This window comes from Oryctolagus cuniculus, chromosome 2 (genome assembly GCF_051225735.1).
Source record: "Oryctolagus cuniculus isolate XC-2025 breed Fujian yellow rabbit chromosome 2, ASM5122573v1, whole genome shotgun sequence".
Lineage (NCBI taxonomy): Eukaryota > Metazoa > Chordata > Mammalia > Lagomorpha > Leporidae > Oryctolagus > Oryctolagus cuniculus.
In genome coordinates, this window is record NC_142868.1 from 32277490 (window position 1) to 32295536 (window position 18047).

At 53.0% G+C, this 18047-nt stretch overlaps 1 protein-coding gene across 4 annotated transcripts in view; it reads left to right on the forward strand.

Annotated features, from left to right (window-relative positions):
* TBC1D1 (TBC1 domain family member 1) overlaps window positions 1–18047 on the forward strand; it is a 219400-nt gene that overhangs the window by 194771 nt on the left and 6582 nt on the right. For all 4 annotated transcript variants that reach the window (XM_089325244.1, XM_017350653.4, XM_051830768.3 and 1 more), the window contains 3 exons: window positions 4580–4824; window positions 6767–6926; window positions 14839–15008. In XM_089325244.1, the coding sequence (XP_089181370.1) occupies window positions 4580–4824; window positions 6767–6926; window positions 14839–15008 (575 nt within the window). The remainder of the gene's footprint in view (window positions 1–4579; window positions 4825–6766; window positions 6927–14838; window positions 15009–18047) is intronic.

Genomic DNA, 18047 nt, shown 5'->3' on the forward strand with positions numbered 1-18047 from the left:
TCTAACTATTCCCTCCAGCCTCAGAGTGACAGGGTGCCCAGAGCAGAGGGAATGGGGAGCGAGCCACGCCCTCTGCTGGAGGAGGACCGCAGTCCGCCCGCGGTGCTGGTGTGCCGGCAACGGAGCAACACGGGCTCCTCCCGACCCGCGGAAGAGGGCGGCTTCCCATGGTCTGAGGTCCACTGGAGCCAGGTGGAAGCCGCCAACCTGATGTCCCTGATGCCAGAGCCGGGCAGAGGTGTGCCCAGGCAGAGCCCTGAGCAGCTCCAGGGTCCCTGGGCTCCGTCGAGGGTTTCCCAGAAGTAATCGGCCTGTGGGAGAGCTCCCTCTGCTGAACCCCCCCACCACGCCTGTCAGCAGATTCCACAGAGCATCTCGGAGCACCTGCTGTACGTTCCACGCGCTGCAGGAAGCCCACCTTCTAGTGGGAACACACACAAGGCAACCGATGACCAAACCGTGTACAGTTCTCGGGCGTGAGATGAAGGGTGGGTTGTCTTTGCTCCTGTTTGAAATCCTGCTCATTGCTGAGCGCAGCAAGCTGAAGAAGCTAGCGTCCCAGATCCCCACCCAGGGAGGAATCTTGGAGATCCCTGGGCCGTAGGCTTACTCTTCCCGCACAGCTGAGGAACCCAGGGCCCGAGAGTTGGGAGCTCAGGGCGGGTGGGTGCTGCTTGGCCACTACCACCCCAGAACGGTGCAAGCATCTCCAGGCCCTGGGGAAAGGGGGGAGAAGGAGACCTGCAAGCACCTCAGAGCCTGAACAGCTTTGCCGGGGCACGGCTGGGAGGCTGCCGTAGATGTTAGATCATGAACGAAGCCCAGATGGCAGGGGCCTCGCCCCAGATGAGGCCAGGCGGGCGCTGTGATGAGGTGGGGTGCTGGGGCCCCCTGTGGGGTCCCTCGAGGAGCTTGTAGAGAACGCGTCGGAAGGTCAGCATCCCTGGCCCAGTGCTGTCTGGGTGTGGGGACAACCTGGGATGTGCAAGTTTAACAAGTTTGACGCCCGTTTGGAAGCTGCTGGATAAATCCTCGTCTCCGCCCTCTGGAGAAGGCAGGGATCATCACCCTGGAAAGACGTCCCCTGGACGACCTGGGATTCCTTAGAAACACGTGCCTCTTGGAGCACTTCATGGCCATGAAGCTCTGAGCTGGAAATGCGTCTGGACCGTGACCTCACAGGTCTTGCCAGCAGCTTCGGACGCTCAGGGCGCCATCCTCGCCCCTAGTTGAATAAGGAGAAGGCGGCTGCTTTGGGCTGGTGTTTGGCTGTCCCCACTGCTCTAGAGAGAAGGTTGAGGTTTAAAAGACCTGCGTTCTCTGCTTGGTGGGGAGCTGGCAGGCCGTGTAGTTTGATGCGTCTGTAGCAGATTGCCCCGTTTTTACCCAGTTTCCTGCTAGGTCACGAGCAATGTGGTGCTTTCCCTCAGCCGGCGTCTTCCAGAGCCAGCGTTCCTTCTCCTAGGGGCGTGCAGCTTTCTGTAGCCTCTCACTGAGTCAGAGACCCGATCTAGAAGATCTAGAATCTTTGCATAGGCTGAGCAGAAACATACAGACGGCCACCAGTGTCCTGCCCGCAGCCAGCACAGGTGTTCTGGTGGCTCTGGATGGTGGCGATGTTTAGTTTGTTACTCTTTGGGATTCACATCAGCTTTCAGTTTTACACATTTATGAATTCTGTATTTGGCGAGAATCGGGTGCTGGGATGAGACTTTTTTTTCCCCTGTGGGAGTATATCAGGTGTTCAGGTTCCTGCGGCACATTTGTGGTTAACAGAGTGATGGACCTGCAAGGCTGCTCCTCTGGCTTCGTTCTAAGTTATTTTGCATATCTGCCACGAAAGCCTTTTTTTCTGTCTTGGTTGCAACTCGGGTTAGAACGCGTGTGATGGATCTGAAGCCGCCGCTGGGACAGCAGACTGCTCAAGGCTGCCCCCTGCGCCAGGCAGCGTGCCTGCACTGCCGCCTCTGCAGAACGCGCCTTACGCCCACGGAAGAAGGGAAGGCTGGGGTTAGGGAGGCCAGGCGGTCGGTTTTAATGGGGGCACGTTCCAGAGATGCTTTATGAGTCTTCAGCACCGTGGGATGCCCCTCGGAGGGTTGGTCTCTGCGTGAGGGACACTGTAATTTTTTTTTATCAGTGAAATGGATGATGTTTAAGATTGTGATTGGTTAGAGAGGTGTCCAGGCCCTGTGAGTAGAGAGGGTCTCTGGAGCAGAACCCAGGGCCCATGCCTCATGGGCCTGTGTCCCCTGCTCTGTGGGGCCTCCGTGCTATGTCCTGGAACCTTTCCTGAGCCGTGTTTGGTGACGGCGTGAGGACGGGCCCTCTGATAGCACTGCAGGGCCCCTCCTGATGCCAACTTGCCGTTAAAGGCTCTGAGTTTGCAGAATTTGGCCTAAGGTTTCTGCAGGGGAAAGACTCCAATGTGAGAGGGGAGGTGTCTGATTAGTGGAAAGCATCACAGGGACAGTTTAAATTTACAATAATTAGACCAGATAGCTCCTCCTTTCCCAGTGCTGTTGCATGCCACACACCTGCCGTGTCTTATGCCACCAGCACCTGTTTGGGACCCCCAGGAAGGGGGAGGGTAGATTGCAGGCAGAGGTTGGGGCATGAGCAGAAAGGCAGATGGAGGCGGCATTCCATCTGCCGGGGGACTGGGGCTGGGGAGGAAGGGTGGTGAAGGAGTGCAGAGATTCTGTACGGTTTTGAGAACCTAAGGAAAGCGATACACGTGTGCTATCCAGTATGGAAGCCACACGTGGTTGTTGAGTATCTGAAACGCAGTGGTCCAAATTACAGTGTGCCTGCTGCCAGTGTAATACATACACCAGATTTTAGAGACTCGCTATGAAAAAGAAATGCCAATGGCGCTGGCAGCCCAGGTTCTAGTCCCGGTTAGGGCACCAGATTCTGTCCCGGCTGCTCCTCTTCCAGGCCAGCTCTCTGCTGTGGCCCGGGAGTACAGTGGAGGATGGCCCAAGTGCCTGGGCCCTGCACCCGCATGGGAGACCAGGAGAAGCACCTGGCTCCTGCCTTCGGATCTGCGTGATGCGCCAGCCGCAGTGGCCATTGGAGGGTGAACCAACGGAAGGAAGACCTTTCTCTCTGTCTCTCTCACTGTCCACTCTGCCTATCAAAAAAAAAAAAAAAAGAGAGAAAAAAGAAATGCCAGTGTCTCTATATTATTTCTCTTGATTACAAGCTGAAATGTTAATTTTTTTACATAATGGGTTTAGCAAATACCTTATAATTAATTTTGCCTTTTACTTTTTTTTTTTAACTGTGGCAGCTAGAAAGTATTAAATTCCATGTCGGGCTCCCCTTCTTGTTCCATTTGCACCTGTTGCTCTAGACCAGGAGAACGCACAGGCAGGGCCATCCCTACTCCCCCCCCCCCCCCACACACACACACTCAGTTCTGCACACAACCCAGACAGACTGAGAGAGCTGGAGCCCCCACTGCCAGTGCCTGGGTTGAGGCCTGGAGGTGAGGATAGAGGTGGGAGGGTAGATGGGGAGGCGAAAGGACACAGCTCTGGGCTGACAGAGTGGAGAATTGGTAATTGGAGCAACAGGGAGCTCATGATGGCCGCCCAGCAGTGGGGTGATGTTTTCAGGATTCATTTGAGGAGGATTTGTTAGGGGTAAATGCAGTGCAGGTAGGAAGTGAATGCAAGACAAGAAAGCAGGAAAGCCACTGGGAGAATTGCCCATCCTGTTCAGCCCAGCTCGGATGAGCCCCTGTGCATCGGTGGATGCTCCCCGGGAGCCCGAGGGACACAGGAATGTGCACTCTTCCCTCTGCCGAGACCCTGTAGTTACAGCAAATAGCGGGCGAGTGGCCCGGGTGCACCTTCTGCTTTGCCTGACCTGATGGGTAGTGATTCTCACCTGGCTCCTAACCAGGCACCTTTCTGCATCCTGGAAACAATCCCCCGCCCCCAGTCCCACAGTCACCTGCCAGAAGCCAGGCAGGGGCCTTTACTGACAGGTGTCAGCCATGGGCACCTCCTGGACAGAGCAAGTCTTTGAGCCTTATTTGAGTGTCAGCTTTCTGTGGCCGTAATCCAAATGTCGAGAGCTTTTTATAAACCCTCTTCTGGAAGGTAAGTGGACAGTTTATTTGAAAAACAACAACAAAAACACCCAGCTGTTGCCGCTCAGTCCAAGAGCCCTGCATGCAGTGCAAATTACAGACGTGCACGTGTGGCAAGGCCTGTGGGAGCCTGGGACAGCTCAGCTGCGGAGCTTGGGCGCAGGGCGAGGACACAGCAGCCTAGGGGGTGTTTGAGATTGAAATCAGGTAAGCGGGCCCAGCAGCCGCTCTGCTCTCTGTCACCCAAGCACTGGCCCCGCAGCACCAGGCATGAGTGAGTGCAGATGTTAGCTGCAGACATGCTGCCAGGAACGACTGGGCAGCCCCGTGTGCACGGCAGAGGGGGCGTGAAGGCCGATCCGTGTTCCCATCCGGCTTCTGACGCTTCTGTTGCGTTCATCTGGGGGGTGGGGGTTTCTGGTTCAGTGGGCTTGGCTTTCCTGTTATCGTTTCCACAAATACATGTTCTTTTCACAGGGCGAACCTTCCCAACGCACCCATACTTCTCTGCCCAGCTCGGCGCAGGGCAGCTGTCCCTGTACAACATCCTGAAGGCCTACTCGCTGCTGGACCAGGAAGTGGGGTACTGCCAGGGTCTCAGCTTTGTGGCCGGCATCTTGCTCCTCCATATGAGTGAGGAAGAGGCGTTCAAAATGCTCAAGTTTCTGATGTATGACATGGGCCTGCGGAAGCAGTACCGGCCGGACATGATCATCTTACAGGTATGCCGCGGTGCCTACGTCCTCAATGAAAGCAGAGGCCGGAGGTGTTTGCGATCCCTCTCCAGGTGCATCCTGGGGGCTCCCCCGCCACCAGTTAGCACCATAATCACCGTCATTGCCGGGCACTGTTCCCCACGTGGCGCGGAACGCTTGCCTCCGTGATGGCTCACGGGAAGGCGCCATTCACTGGCTCCGTTTGTGGATGGGAAAACTAAGTCGCAGGAAGCTATGTCATCAGTCTGGTCACACAGCCTACAGTGGCCGAGCTGAAACTGAAGCCAAGGCCTGTTGACTCTGGGGCCTTACCCCCGTAGCCTTGCTTTGCCTGCCACGCAGGCTGACTCCTACCTCCCAGCCTCTGCCCACCCTGGGGGTCAGCTCAGATGCCTGGGGGAAGCTCTGACCATCCTGAGGCCCTGCCCCCCAACTCCCACCCCAGGCACCCTGTGTCGTGTTATCCTGCCTCATTTCTCTGCTGGAACAGACTCACTGCCAGGAACTACCTTTTTTGTTACTCATTCACCCCTTAGCTTTTAAGTTTTGTGAAGGAGGGAGCTTTGCTGGCCTTGGAGCCATGTGGCCAGTTTTTCTAGCACAGTCCCGGGTGGCGTGGGCAGCAAGTCAGGACAAGCATGCAGCACACAATGACACCTGACAGTGAGGACCACATCCGTGCTGGAGGTCCCCTAAGGTTACATCTCCTGGTGATGCCGTGGCCATCTCGAGTCTCTGTAAGTACATCCTGCAGTTACTCAGCGATGATAGCGCCTCACGGTGTGTTGTTCGGAGTGTATTCCCATCATCAAGTGATGAATGACCATGTTCGGTGAATGAATGAGTCTCATTAGAATACCAGACACAGCAGTGTGTTCCGTGCTGCTCCGGACGTGTCCCGGGGCAAGAGGGCTCCGGCTCCCGCTACAGCCATGTCCCTAAATGCTGCCCCGAGCCAGCGGAGCCCGCGTTTCTGTGTTCACGATCACAAACCACCAGGATTCTGGCCTTTCAGACCCTTCGCAGGGGTCCTTGGGAAGCATCCGTGCTCTGTTGGAGAGCTCCAAATCATGTGACTGAAATCCCCGCACCCCCTCCCTTGAGTAGGGACCCCACAAACAGAGGGCTCATGAAGGGAAGCCATCTCGTGCGTCCAGGACGGTGACCCGTGTAGCGTTCCCCGTCTGCATTTAACACTGACAGGATTATGGTTTCAGGCTCTATCCGGGCCTCCCTGGGACCTCCATGGGCTGTGGGAGTCATCGTGGGGCTGCTTGGAACTGGAGTGGGCTTGTCTGGGACCCATATAAGGTTGAGCGTCTCTCATCTGAACTTGAGACCAGGAATGTGCCAGATTTCAGAGTTTTCCAGATTTTAGGATGTTTGCTTCAACTCCACTGGTTGAGCATCCCCCATTCCAAAAATCGGAAATATTCCACCATCCGAAGCTTTCTGAGCCTCCCGTTAGTGCCCTGGGGTTTTCACGTGAGGGGTACCCAACCGTATCTCAATGCTGTAAACCTAAGGGAACTACACTGCTCCCACCTCTCGAGTCCCGTGGGGGCCCCGTGAGCGTGGGCCATGGACTCTAGAATCCTGCCCCTTTGGCTCGCTGTCAGCTGAGGCTGGCTTCTTGTTTCTCGTGCCTCTGGCCTCGAGGTGGACTAAGAATGTGAGTTTGTAAGAGGACTTATGGGATGTTTGCACAGGACAGATGCGCACGGCCTCTCAGTCAAGGAGCACAAAGGAGCAATGAGAAGGTGGTGGCCGGAGAAGCCCCAGCACTGGTGGTGTGGGTCTGCGCCCGGCCGGGTCACGTAGGACCTGAGATCTGTGGGCTTCATGTAGCGTGTTCAGAGCTGTAACAGCTTCCCCGCCCCCGGAAGCTGCGTGTGCGTGCCGGCGGCAGGCGTGGACTGCTCAGCGCTGTGGGCGTCTGTCTCTACAGATCCAGATGTACCAGCTCTCGCGGCTGCTGCATGACTACCACAGGGACCTCTACAACCACCTGGAGGAGCACGAGATCGGGCCCAGCCTCTACGCCGCCCCCTGGTTCCTCACCGTGTTCGCCTCGCAGTTCCCGCTGGGATTTGTCGCCAGAGTCTTCGGTGAGCCCTTGTGCCTGTGTGTGCAGAGCCCAGCTCCTGTGGATTCGGCATCAGACGAGCCACGGTGGTTGCTTCCTGCGATGCCTCTGTTCACTGGCGGGCCCATGCCTCGTGCCAGAACGGGGGACCACCGATATTGGGTTCAGCCAGGGCTGGGTTTTGTGACTTCCAGCTGCTGCTGAACTTCTAACAGTGGAAGGGCTTCCTTGGGTGCCCTCCTCTTGTGGGGTTTAGATCAGGTGCCCCCACGACAAGGCCACCCCCAGAGCAGACGTCAGAAGTTGGCCAAGGAGCCCCACGGGCGTTTTCCTCCTGAGTCCCGTTGCCCACACTCTGGCCTTGACGCTCGCTGTGTGACCGACTGCTCCCTCAGCTCTGGCCATGCCTTCCTGCTCCCTCAGCTCTGGCCACGCCTTCCCGGCCCTTGGTTGTTCACACCGCTACCCCGTGAGCGCAGGTTGTTGGTGGGTAAAACCATCCTGTTTTGTTGGTTTGCTTTTTGAGAACATTGTCAACGTTAAGTCGCTGTTCACGTGCAATGTCTCAAACTGCCCTGCAGGAGCAGGAATAGGGCTGTGTTCCTGCTGCAGGAACCTAACGAGATACTGTGTGCAGAATTCATTCTCATACAGCTTCTCCCTGCTTCAGAATGAAAGTGACGGGGCAGTGTGGGGCACAGCAGGTTAAGCGGCTCCTTGCACAGCCAGCATCCGGTAATAGTGCCGGTTTGAGTCTGGCTGCTCTGCTGCTGCTGTGTTTTTTTTTTTTTTTTTTTTTTTTTTTTAATTTATTTGAAAGGCAGAATGACAGAGAGAAGGAGAAACGGGCAGAGATTTGCCATTCACTGGTTCATTTCTCAAATGGTAGCAATAGTCTGGGGTAAGCCAGCCTGAAGCCAGGAGCCAGGAATTCTATCCGAGTCTCCCTCATGAATAGCATGGATACAAGTACTTGGGTCATCCTCTGCTGCTTTCCCAGGCACATTAGCAGGAGACCGGATCAGAAGCAGAGCAGCTAGAATTCGAACTGATGCTCGATATAGGCAGTGGGTTCACCTGCTGTACCACCATGCCTGCCAGATCTTTATTATTATCATTCACTTGTATCACAAGAGCCTTGAAAGAATTTCCCATTTGTCTTTATTGGAAGAATCTGTGTTTATAATATTCACTGCTCCCTTTTACATAACCATCTCCTCAAATGGAGTCTTATTTTGTGCCCATGTGAAAAAAGTCATTAAAATAAAAAAATAAGAACTATTTCTAAGGGAGAGAATTGGGCATGGCAGTTAAGGCACCACTTGAGACACTCTACATCCCATATAATAATGTCTGGGTTTGACTCCTGGCTTGCTTTTGGTTCCAGTGTCCTTCTAATGTGTACCCTGGGAGGCAGCAGGTGATGGCTCAAGTACTTGGATCCCTGCCATCCATGTGGGAGACCCACATTGAGTTCTAGGTGCTTGGCTTGGGCCTGGCCCAGCCCCTGCTCTTGTAGGCATTTGGAGAGTAAATCAGCAGATGGGAGCTCACTCTCTGTCTCTCTGCCTTTCAAGAAAAATAAATAAATATTTAAAAAGCAAAAATAAGAACTGTCTCCTAGTTAGGCAAATTATTGGTGAGCTCTCATGAAGATTTACACCATAGTTTTCAAAAGAGAGAAATAAGTAAAAGCCTCAAATTGTGTGCCCCCTTTACCAACGGAAAACTATAAGACCTTGAGCCACAAGCATTAATCTTTCTTGCCAACAAATTTTTTAATTTTTTTTTTTACCATGGAACGAAAGTCATTTGCCCATCTTACTTGCATTTTTCCTAATTCCTTAACTCTGTGATGCAGGGAGTAGAGGGTGCGGGATGAAATTGAAGGCTAGGGAGGCAGTGCCATTGGTTAGCAGTTTTGCTGACTGCTTGGGCTGCCAGCTAAGGGTTTGGGAAGAAAATCCTACGAAGCCACCCATGTCGTCACTGCCCTGGGCCACCAAAGCTGCTATCTGCAGAGTTCAGGGGTGGTTCTTTGTTCTTGGCTGCATGGGTGGTTAAAAGGCATTTAAAAAAAAAAAAAAAGGCAAACTTTCTCTGGAAATGACAGCCCTTCTGTTTAAAGATTTATTTTTTTGAAAGGCAGAGAGTGACAGGGAGAGACAGAGAGACAGAGAGAGATCTGCTGGTTTGCTTCCCAAATGCCCATATCAGTCAGGACTGGGCCAGGCCAAAGCCAGGAGCCAGGAACTCCATCCAGGCTAGGGCCTGAGTTCTTGACCCATCACCTGTTGCCTCCCAGACCCCTTAGCAGGAAGGTGGATCTTTAGTGGAGCAGCAGGGACTCGAAACAGCCCTATGATATGGAACTCAGGTGGGCATCCCAAGCAGCAACTTTACCCCTGGGCACCACGGGGCCTGCCTGGCTGAATAAGTGGGAGTACCATGGAGTTCATTCTGATGACTGTGTTAGTAAGTGCTAATGCCACCAGAAATAGGGTCTTTGCTCCATATGATGCAGGCAGTGGTGGGTCTTGGAGTTTTGTATACGTTGTACATGAAGATCCGTCGTCTGCGGAATTCTTGGATCCCACAGCTATGTCCGTTGGGTTCCTGTCTGGCTGGCCAGGGTCCCCAGGATTATAGGCAGGAAGTGGGATCTCAGGGCCACACTGGGCGTCACCTTGCACAAACCGCTGGTTGTTTTTGTGCCATCTGCCTTACCCTTCAGTACTTACAAACAAGCCTAGTGGTTCCGCAGAAAAGGCAGGTTTTTAAAAGCCATTTCTATATTTAGCACTGGTGACTGCAAGACCCGTGTTTGTTTAGCTCCATGATGGTAGATGCCTTGTTTTAAATTCTGAAGTCTGCCATTCAGACACCATAGTCGTCTTCACCTTACTTTACCATAAGCCTTGAAGCCTGGATAAGCACTAAAAACAACTGGACCTTTGTTGACTAATCACAGTATCAGTACAAGATTCTCAGCTGGCCTCAGCATAGCTCATATATCAGTTGACAGGTTACCTGGAATTGAGAATACACTGGGGGCCGGGGGGGAAGTAGTCACAGTGATGCGTGTGCCTGGACGTGGTAATCTTGCTTTGCTGCACACCTGTCAGTTCTCTCTGCGTCACATAAGGATAAATCGTCCCCTCCTGTGTTTCTCTAGCTGGGTACAGCAGGGTCCTGGGAGGGGTGCTTTCTCCCTCTCATCACATCTGTCTTTGGGGGGAAAAATACTTGAAAAAATAGCACCTGGCTTGCCATTGGTGGAGGAGGCGGTGGCTGTGGTGTTGAGCTTCGGCTGTTTAGCTATAGGACGTGCTGCCAGACAATGAACAAGGAGGCTGAACATGGAAACCAAGGCTTTGGCAAACAGCACAGAAGCTGCCTGTTACACAGTGGATACCTCGGAGAAGCTTCAGGATGAAAATAGCCCGGCCAAACAGAATTGTTTATATGGTCAGGAATATGTCCCGGCTGCTCGGGTACCGAGATGCACTGGTCACGAGGGCAGTGTTTGCAGCATCTGGTGGTGTGGTTGTCTCCGCCTTCAGTGTACTCCGACCTGTTCCTCCCAGGGGCTTGGGGGTGCCGTGGCTGAAGGGTTGCAGCCTCCCAGGAGAGAGTGAAGGAGAGGGATCACCCTGGTACAGGCAGCGGTGCAGTGTGAGAGGCCTCTCGGATCACAGACAGCCTCAGATGAAGTTCCCAGGCCCCGGCGCGGAGCAGGGCTGCTGAGACGGCAGTTATCTGCCTTGTCGGGCAGAGTCAGGTGCAAAGCGGAGGAGTCCGCTGTACTTCCTGCCTGATAAAACTGCTTGAAAAAAAAGGAGAGAAGACAGGCCAGAGGGAGAAAGCAAGCCCCCTCCGTCAAGAGGAAGTGGGCTGCGGCGCCTCGGGGCCAACCTCAGCTGTTCACTTTCGCACCCTGCCTCTGGAAGGCAGGGCACGGCTTGCTTTCCCCGGAAGGGTGGTTTCTAAAATTCCAGAACGCAAATGCTTGAGGGTGGGAAGGCAAGGTCAGGGCAGTGTGGTGAGAGTCTCTGACGGAGGCTTCCTGGGCCTCGCCGGGGCAGTGGAGAGGAGTGGAGCAGAGCTGTTGGCTGCTGGCTGGGGCAGGTGGCCTCCGGAGCGCTGCCCTTTCTCTCTCGGCTGACCGGCCCGTGCAGGGGTCACACCGCCCAGCCTGGATCTTATTAGCATGAGCTCCTTACCAGTGAGCTGAGTTGCTTAGAACCAAGGCAAGAAAACCTTCCATGCTCCCGCTGTGCTCTGGCTGCAGTCAGCGGTCAGCTCTCTGGCCCCGCCTCCCCACTGGTTGCCCCCACACCTGGCCCATGGGACCTGAGCTTGCCTTTGACCAGGCCTCTCTGTGTCTGCTCCCTCTCCCATCTGCTCCTAGTACCACTCCCTAGTTTCCTACCCGGAGAGATTCTTTGGGTTCTTCTAATCCTCTTCCCTTGCATGCTTTCTTTCTTTCTTTTTTTTTTTTAAGATGTATTTATTTATTTGAAAGGCAGAGTTACAGAGATAAAGAGATCTTCCACTCACCAGTTCATTCCCCAAATGGCTGCAATGGCCTGGAGTTGAGCCATGCTGAAGCCAGGAGCCAGGATCCTCATCCGGGTCTCCCTTATGGATGCAGGGGCCCAAGTACTTGGGGCCTTCCCCAGCTGCTTTTCTTTCCCAGGCCATTAGAAGGGAGCTGGATTGGAAGTGGAGCAGACGAGACACGAACCAGTACTCATATGGGATGTCGGTGCTGCGAGCGGCAGCCCCACCCACTACACCACAAGGCCCCTGGGTGTTTTCCTGCCTCTCAGAATACCCTGGGCATAAGTGCACCAAATCCCTGCTTGCTGGTATCTCTGGAGTTGCCCCTTTGTGCCTTCTCTTCGGCTTAATCCCCAGGGCCTAATACAGCACCTGGCATGTTTCAGTGCTCAGCGAATGCTTGAAGATAGAACCATCTCAGGAGATGAGAAGAGTGCTCTTAAGGTGTCGTGAACAGCATTAGGAAAGAGCACTTCGTATTTTCTCTCATTAAAAGCAGAGCTCCCCCCACCCCCCCAAAAAAATAGTCACATCTGGGGTTAAATATCTTTGTCTTATTTTTAAATTTTTGTTTATCTGAAAGTCAGAGAGGCAGAGACACAGACTGGGAGAGATCATCCACCTGCTGGTTCACCTCCCAAAAGCCTGCGAGTGCCAGGGCGGGGCCAGGCCACAGCCAGGAGCTTGGAACTCAATGGAATCTCCCACATGGGTGGCAGGGACCCAAGTACTTGAGCCTCACCCGCTGCCTCCCAGGCTGCGCATTCAGAGGAAACGGAGCTGGAACTCTAACCCGGGCACTCTGACCTTCATCCCACGCAGTGTCTTAACCACTGGGCCGACCTCTGCCCTGTGGGTGGTTATTTTTTTTTTATCATACCAATAAAGAGCCTTACAAAACACAAACAGCTCCAAATTTCCTTTCATTTTCTTCATAGGAAGTCCTCCATCTGGTTGTCAAAACCAAAACCCTTAAAGGGATAAAAGTCAGAAAGCCCAGTTGTTAACCTCGAGAGAGCGCTGATGTGGCCTAGTCTACTCATACAGGTTCCCCAGAGTGATGTCAGTCAGCTTAGATGTGGTGCTGTATCTGATCGTGCCGGGCTTGTCCCTCAGAGCCGAAAGGTACCCAGCTCAGAAAACATTGCCGTGGTGGCAGATTCCTCTCCTCGGGGTCCCTACTTACGAAAAAATGACAGATCTGGGCCGGCGCCGCGGCTCACTAGGCTAATCCTCCGCCTGCGGCGCCGGCACACCGGGTTCTAGTCCTGGTCGGGGCGCCGGATTCTGTCCTGCAGCGCGCCGGCCATAGCGCGCCAGCCGTGGCGGCCCTTGGGGGGTGAACCAACGGAAAAAGGAAGACCTTTCTGTCTCTCTCTCACTGTCCACTCTGCCTGTCCAAAAAAAAAAAAAAAATCTGGATTTTTATTCTGAAAGGTGTCATGTATTTTCTGTTCAGCTATCAACTCTTAGCTGGAAATGAAGCCTTCTAAACCACTGAAACTTGCAGTTTATCCTTCTGTTTGGGGGGTGTCGTTTCTGTTTAAAAATACATCTTACTTGGAATGTTCTATTTTAGAGCCTTTTATTTTCTGTAGTGGTGCATTTTCCATGGGCAGGCTGGGTATTTTGTAGAGCAGGCATCTCACAGGAAGACACGTCCTTGGCACTGCCCTTGAAGCATGTCCACGCTTCAACCAGTCCTCTAATTTACCTTCCCCTCCTCACCCCTCAAAAGGAAGCCAGGCAGGCCCGCTTTCCCTATTTGCTGGGGGCCCCCTGAACTGCCAGCAGCTGTGGCGTTTGTGGAAAGAGTGTGAGCCTTGAGCTGTGTGAGTTACAGGCTGGGCCTAACCCCATACCCACCCAGCGCATTCCAGGCAGCACCAACACAGCAAAGTGGGTGAGGGTCACAGCTGTGCCGGGGCTCACCTGGCCAGCAGGTGCCTCGGTCTGCCATCGTTTCTCCTCCACGCACCTTGCAGAACCCACACTGACTGCCGCCCGGCGGCATCCAGCCTCTGCTGTCAGCTTTCTGTCCTGCTTGCCTGTTTTGTCTTCCTTGATCTGAAGACATTTGCAACTTAACTCTGTCCCTCCCATCATCAGCGTGCAGTGGAGAGAGAGATGTCCACAGTTGCTTCTAATAGTCTCTGTGCTCTCATCTTTAGGTTTGCATTGGTTTCGTGCAATGTTTCAGCGACTGGGTATCTTGCCTGGATTCAGTCACCTAGTAATTCGTTGTGATGGCTGCATTTTACGCCCACAACCTTTCGCTGTCTTTTTCCAGTGGCTTCAACTTCTTGAAGAGCAGGGAGGCAGGGCGGGGCTTGCTGCTCCGCCTGTCGCCTTCTCTCCCTCCCAGTGCAGGATATGAAACCAGCACAGGGATCACTCACATTTGCCAGCCGCTCTAAGAAAAAAGAAAAAAATAAATAAAAAATACGGCAAGAACTAGAAAGTACCTTGACTGAGTTTTTGATCTCATCGGAGGCTAAAACATTTTTAACTCCATCATTACGTGAAAATCCAGTTGGCTTGTATTTGATAATATACTTTTTTTTTTTTTTTTGACAGGCAGAGTGGACAGTGAGAGAGAGGCAAAGAGAAAGGTCTTCCTTTTTCCATTGGTTCACCCTCCAATGGCCACTGTGGTGGCGCTCTGAAGCCAGGAGCCAGGTGCTTCCTCCTGGTCTCCCATGCAGGTGCAGGGCCCAAGTACCAAGTACCAAGTACCCAGGCCCACTGCCTTCCTGGGCCACAGCAGAGAGCTGGACTGGAAGAGGAGCAACCGGGACAGAATCCGGCACCCTGACCGGGACTAGAACCCGGTGTGTCGGCACCACAGGTGGAGGATTAGTCTAGTGAGCCATGGCGCCGGCCCAATAATGTACTTTTGCAATTGGTGTAGACAGTTTGCAGTTTTTAGAGATGTTTAAACTTCCTTTTTTGAGAACAGAGGCACTTTTTCCACTTAACTCTGTCTTAATTTCTAATGCTATAACTACAAAGATCTATGAAACACGTTTCAGTAACCCCTTTAAAATCCAGAACATTCCTGGAAACATTTACCACAGAAACTTTTTCTCCACTTAATTCTGTTCATGTTTGAATTTATTTCCAGAGAGGAAAAAATTCATCTGAACCTGTGACAGAGATCGAAGCAGCAGTTGTGTTTATCTGTTATTTTTATTATTTGCGATATTGTCTTGACAACGCTATCTGAGCGATCAGACTCTTAAAAAGGAAATAAAGTTTTCGGCTTGGGGTTGGTTCCCGTCCTCCCGCTCTGTGATGTGTGGAAAGGAAAACAGTGGCAATTCACCAGAAGCTGGTGGGGCTTAACTTTGTGCATTTCTGTGTTTTCCCAGACATGATCTTTCTTCAGGGATCAGAGGTCATATTTAAAGTGGCTCTGAGTCTGTTGGGAAGCCACAAGCCCTTGATTCTGCAGCACGAAAACCTAGAAACCATAGTCGACTTTATCAAAAGCACACTGCCCAACCTGGGCTTGGTACAGATGGAGAAGACCATCAACCAGGTACGCTTCCGTCCAGGTGCCCCCCCTCCCTGCGCGCTCTCGGGACCCTTGGTAGGCAGAAGCTCAGGTTTGTTTTGAGCACGAGCTCTTTCCTGCCATTGCGTCTCTGAACAGCGCCGTGCACAGAGCAGACACATCCCCGGTGTGCGTGTGAGGGCCGTGGGGAAACAGTGCCCGTGGCCAGTCGCTCAGCTGCAGCGCTGGTAGTTCTCCTGAGAGCCACGCATTTGTAACAACGTAGGCTCCCATGAAATGGGTGATTTGATTTTTTTGAAAGATTTATTTATTTATTTATTTGAAAGGCAGAGTTACAGAGAGGCAAAGGCAGAGAGAGAGAGAGAGAGAGATCTTCATCCACTGGTTCACTATGCATTGGCCGCAATGACTGGAGCTGCACTGATCCGAAGCCAGGAGCCAGGAGCTTCTTCCCAGTCTCCCATGTGGGTGCAGGGGCCCAAGGACTTGGGCCATCTTCTGCTGCTTTCCCAGGCCATAGCAGAGAGCTGGATCGGAAATGGAGCAACTCGAACTGGCAACCAAATGGCATGCGGACATTGCAGGCGGCAGCTTTACCCGCTATGCCCCAGCGCCAGCCCTGGTGCTTGGATTTTTGCTGATGAATGGCATTAAATTTCTAAAAATAAGTCCTTGCTGCAGAGTTGTGGTAGGGAGCATGTATCGGTGAAGTGGGTCCAGGATGTGCATTTTTCCGGGATTCAGTTCCTGGGTTGCAGCACCTCTGATCTCTGTGCACGGTGGAGCCCTCCCTCTCTGCAGTGGGCATTGGAGGTGTGTTTAGAAGACCAGGTGGTGAACCGGCTGGGCCGGGAACGAGAGCAGATTTTGATTCTGCGAAAGGAAGAGTCTCCCAGTATGATTGCTGCTGCTGCTGACAGTGAGCGGAGGGGAAGGTGGCCCCTGGAGGGACCACTGGAGCTTGTGGGAAGGCACTGGGAGGGATTTCGTCATTGGTGGCTGCGGAGTCGGCAGGCAGGCCTTTGAGCAGCCTAGAACCTGCTTCAAGTAGGATGCAAGCGGAGCAATCCGGTAAAACCGAACAGTGAGATCAAGCTGTTCTTTTCAGAATCCTCCTCCGGGGGTTTCTGAGGTCCCAAGGGGAATGCAGTGGTTGCAGTGGGTGCACCCGATGCATGTCGCTGATTTTCACCTGCAGCTGCATCTCGGGGGTTCGGCAGTTTTCTGGCACACCGCATCAGCCAGGACGAGAGGGGCTCTGTTCTGTGCTGCACAGATCTTTCGTTAGCCGGCAGGCTCCGTGTCTCTTCGTATTTGACTTCCCTGTTGCATTCCTCTCACTGTGGTTTGTCGAGCCCTTCCTCTTTGCCAGGTTCCATGGCAACCTGCTTACGCACGGGACCTCATTCAGTCACAGGCCGCATTCCCGCAAGGATGTATTGCGGTTAATGAGCCGCACTCCCCGCCCTGCCCCGTGCTGCACAGTGGACTTTGAGACGCAGCTCACCGCAAACTGCTGCTCACCACCACCAGGTGTCTCTGGGGTCCTATAATTGTGCTGCTTTTCCATATCTTATCTGCAGCCTAATACTCACTCTCTGCCCTTTCGATTCTTTAATTTCCGGCTCTTACATTCATTTGTTCCCCTTTTAGGGCTTGCATGCCACGTACTTATTCTCACAGCTGCTGGGGCTGACCCAGAGAGCCTGGGTTCCCCCGGCCGAGGCAGCGTGCAGTGCATGCCGGCTGCCTGCCCCCTCCTGGCTCCAGGACAAGGTCACTTTGCCCCCTGGGACTGAGCCCTGCAGGAAAAATGCCCATTCCTCCCCTTCTCTGTAGAGAACAAGTACTTACTGAGAGAACCCGGTGTGCCTGGTATGCCCCAGGTGCTCTGGAGGTGTTGGGAGAGTGGAAATGAACACAGCATGGGAACAGACAGTTGTGTGTATGTGCACCTGATTTGGTTCAGGCACCTGTCCTGAGCCCAGCCTTCCTCCCACCATGGACTCCTTCACAGCCCTGGACGTGGTATTGCAGTCCCCATTTTTATGACACTGATCAGAGGTTCTCCGTGGGAGGCCACGTGCTGTCTCTGCGCGCCGTGGGCCATGGGGTCTGTGTGGCAGTGACTGCACTGGGCCCTCGCCATGCAGAGGGGCCTACAGGGATGACTGAAGGGGTCGTGCTGCAGTAAACAAGCATTTACTGTGTCTGGCACCATAGGGTGGCATCAGCAGCATTGTACACTGCTGATTCCCACCCAGCAAGTAGCTTGGCAGTGTGTGTCACAGGCTAGTTAAGTACCCAAACCCTTTGACCCAGTAAGCCCACTTCTGGGACAGAATCCTTAGGAAGTAATCCAGATATGGGGAAAGTCTCTTGTTAGGGTTATTGATGATAACAACAAAGGCTCGGAATGAGTGGTCACCCAGCACCAAAGCAGGCTCTGAGCCACTGTGGTGGCGAGTTGGTGGAATCCCATGGGCTGTTTACTGTTGTGGGCATGAAGCTGAGACAGCAGCTTGGAAAAGCCTTTATGACATGATGCTAAGTGGAAAAAAGTGGATAGGGAATTTTATATTGTTACTTTACAGCTAGAAAGCAGGCTGTGTTGTGGTGCAGATGGTTTAGCTGCCACTTGGGACACCCACATCCCTCATCTGAGTGCCTGGTTCAAGTCCCGACTCCACCACTTTCCATCCAACTTTTTGTTGATGCGCACCCTGGGAGGCAGTGGATAGCTCAAGTGCGTGGGCCACTGCCAACCATGTGGGAGAGACTCAGAGGGAGTTCTGGGTTCCTGTCTATAGCCTGGCCCCTTCCTGACTATTGAGGGTATTTAGGGAGTAGAGTTAACCAGTGGATGGATGATCTATCTCCCTCTCTCTTTTTTTTTCTTTCTCTTCCCTTTGCCTTTCAAATAAATAAGAAAAATTTAAAATATATATATAATGTACCTCTATTGCTTCAATAACTTAAATGAATAATTCATCTTTTTGAAGAAAAAAAATTGAAAATATGGAAATGGGCACTTCCTACTTTGGCAAGGAGAAGAGAAAATTC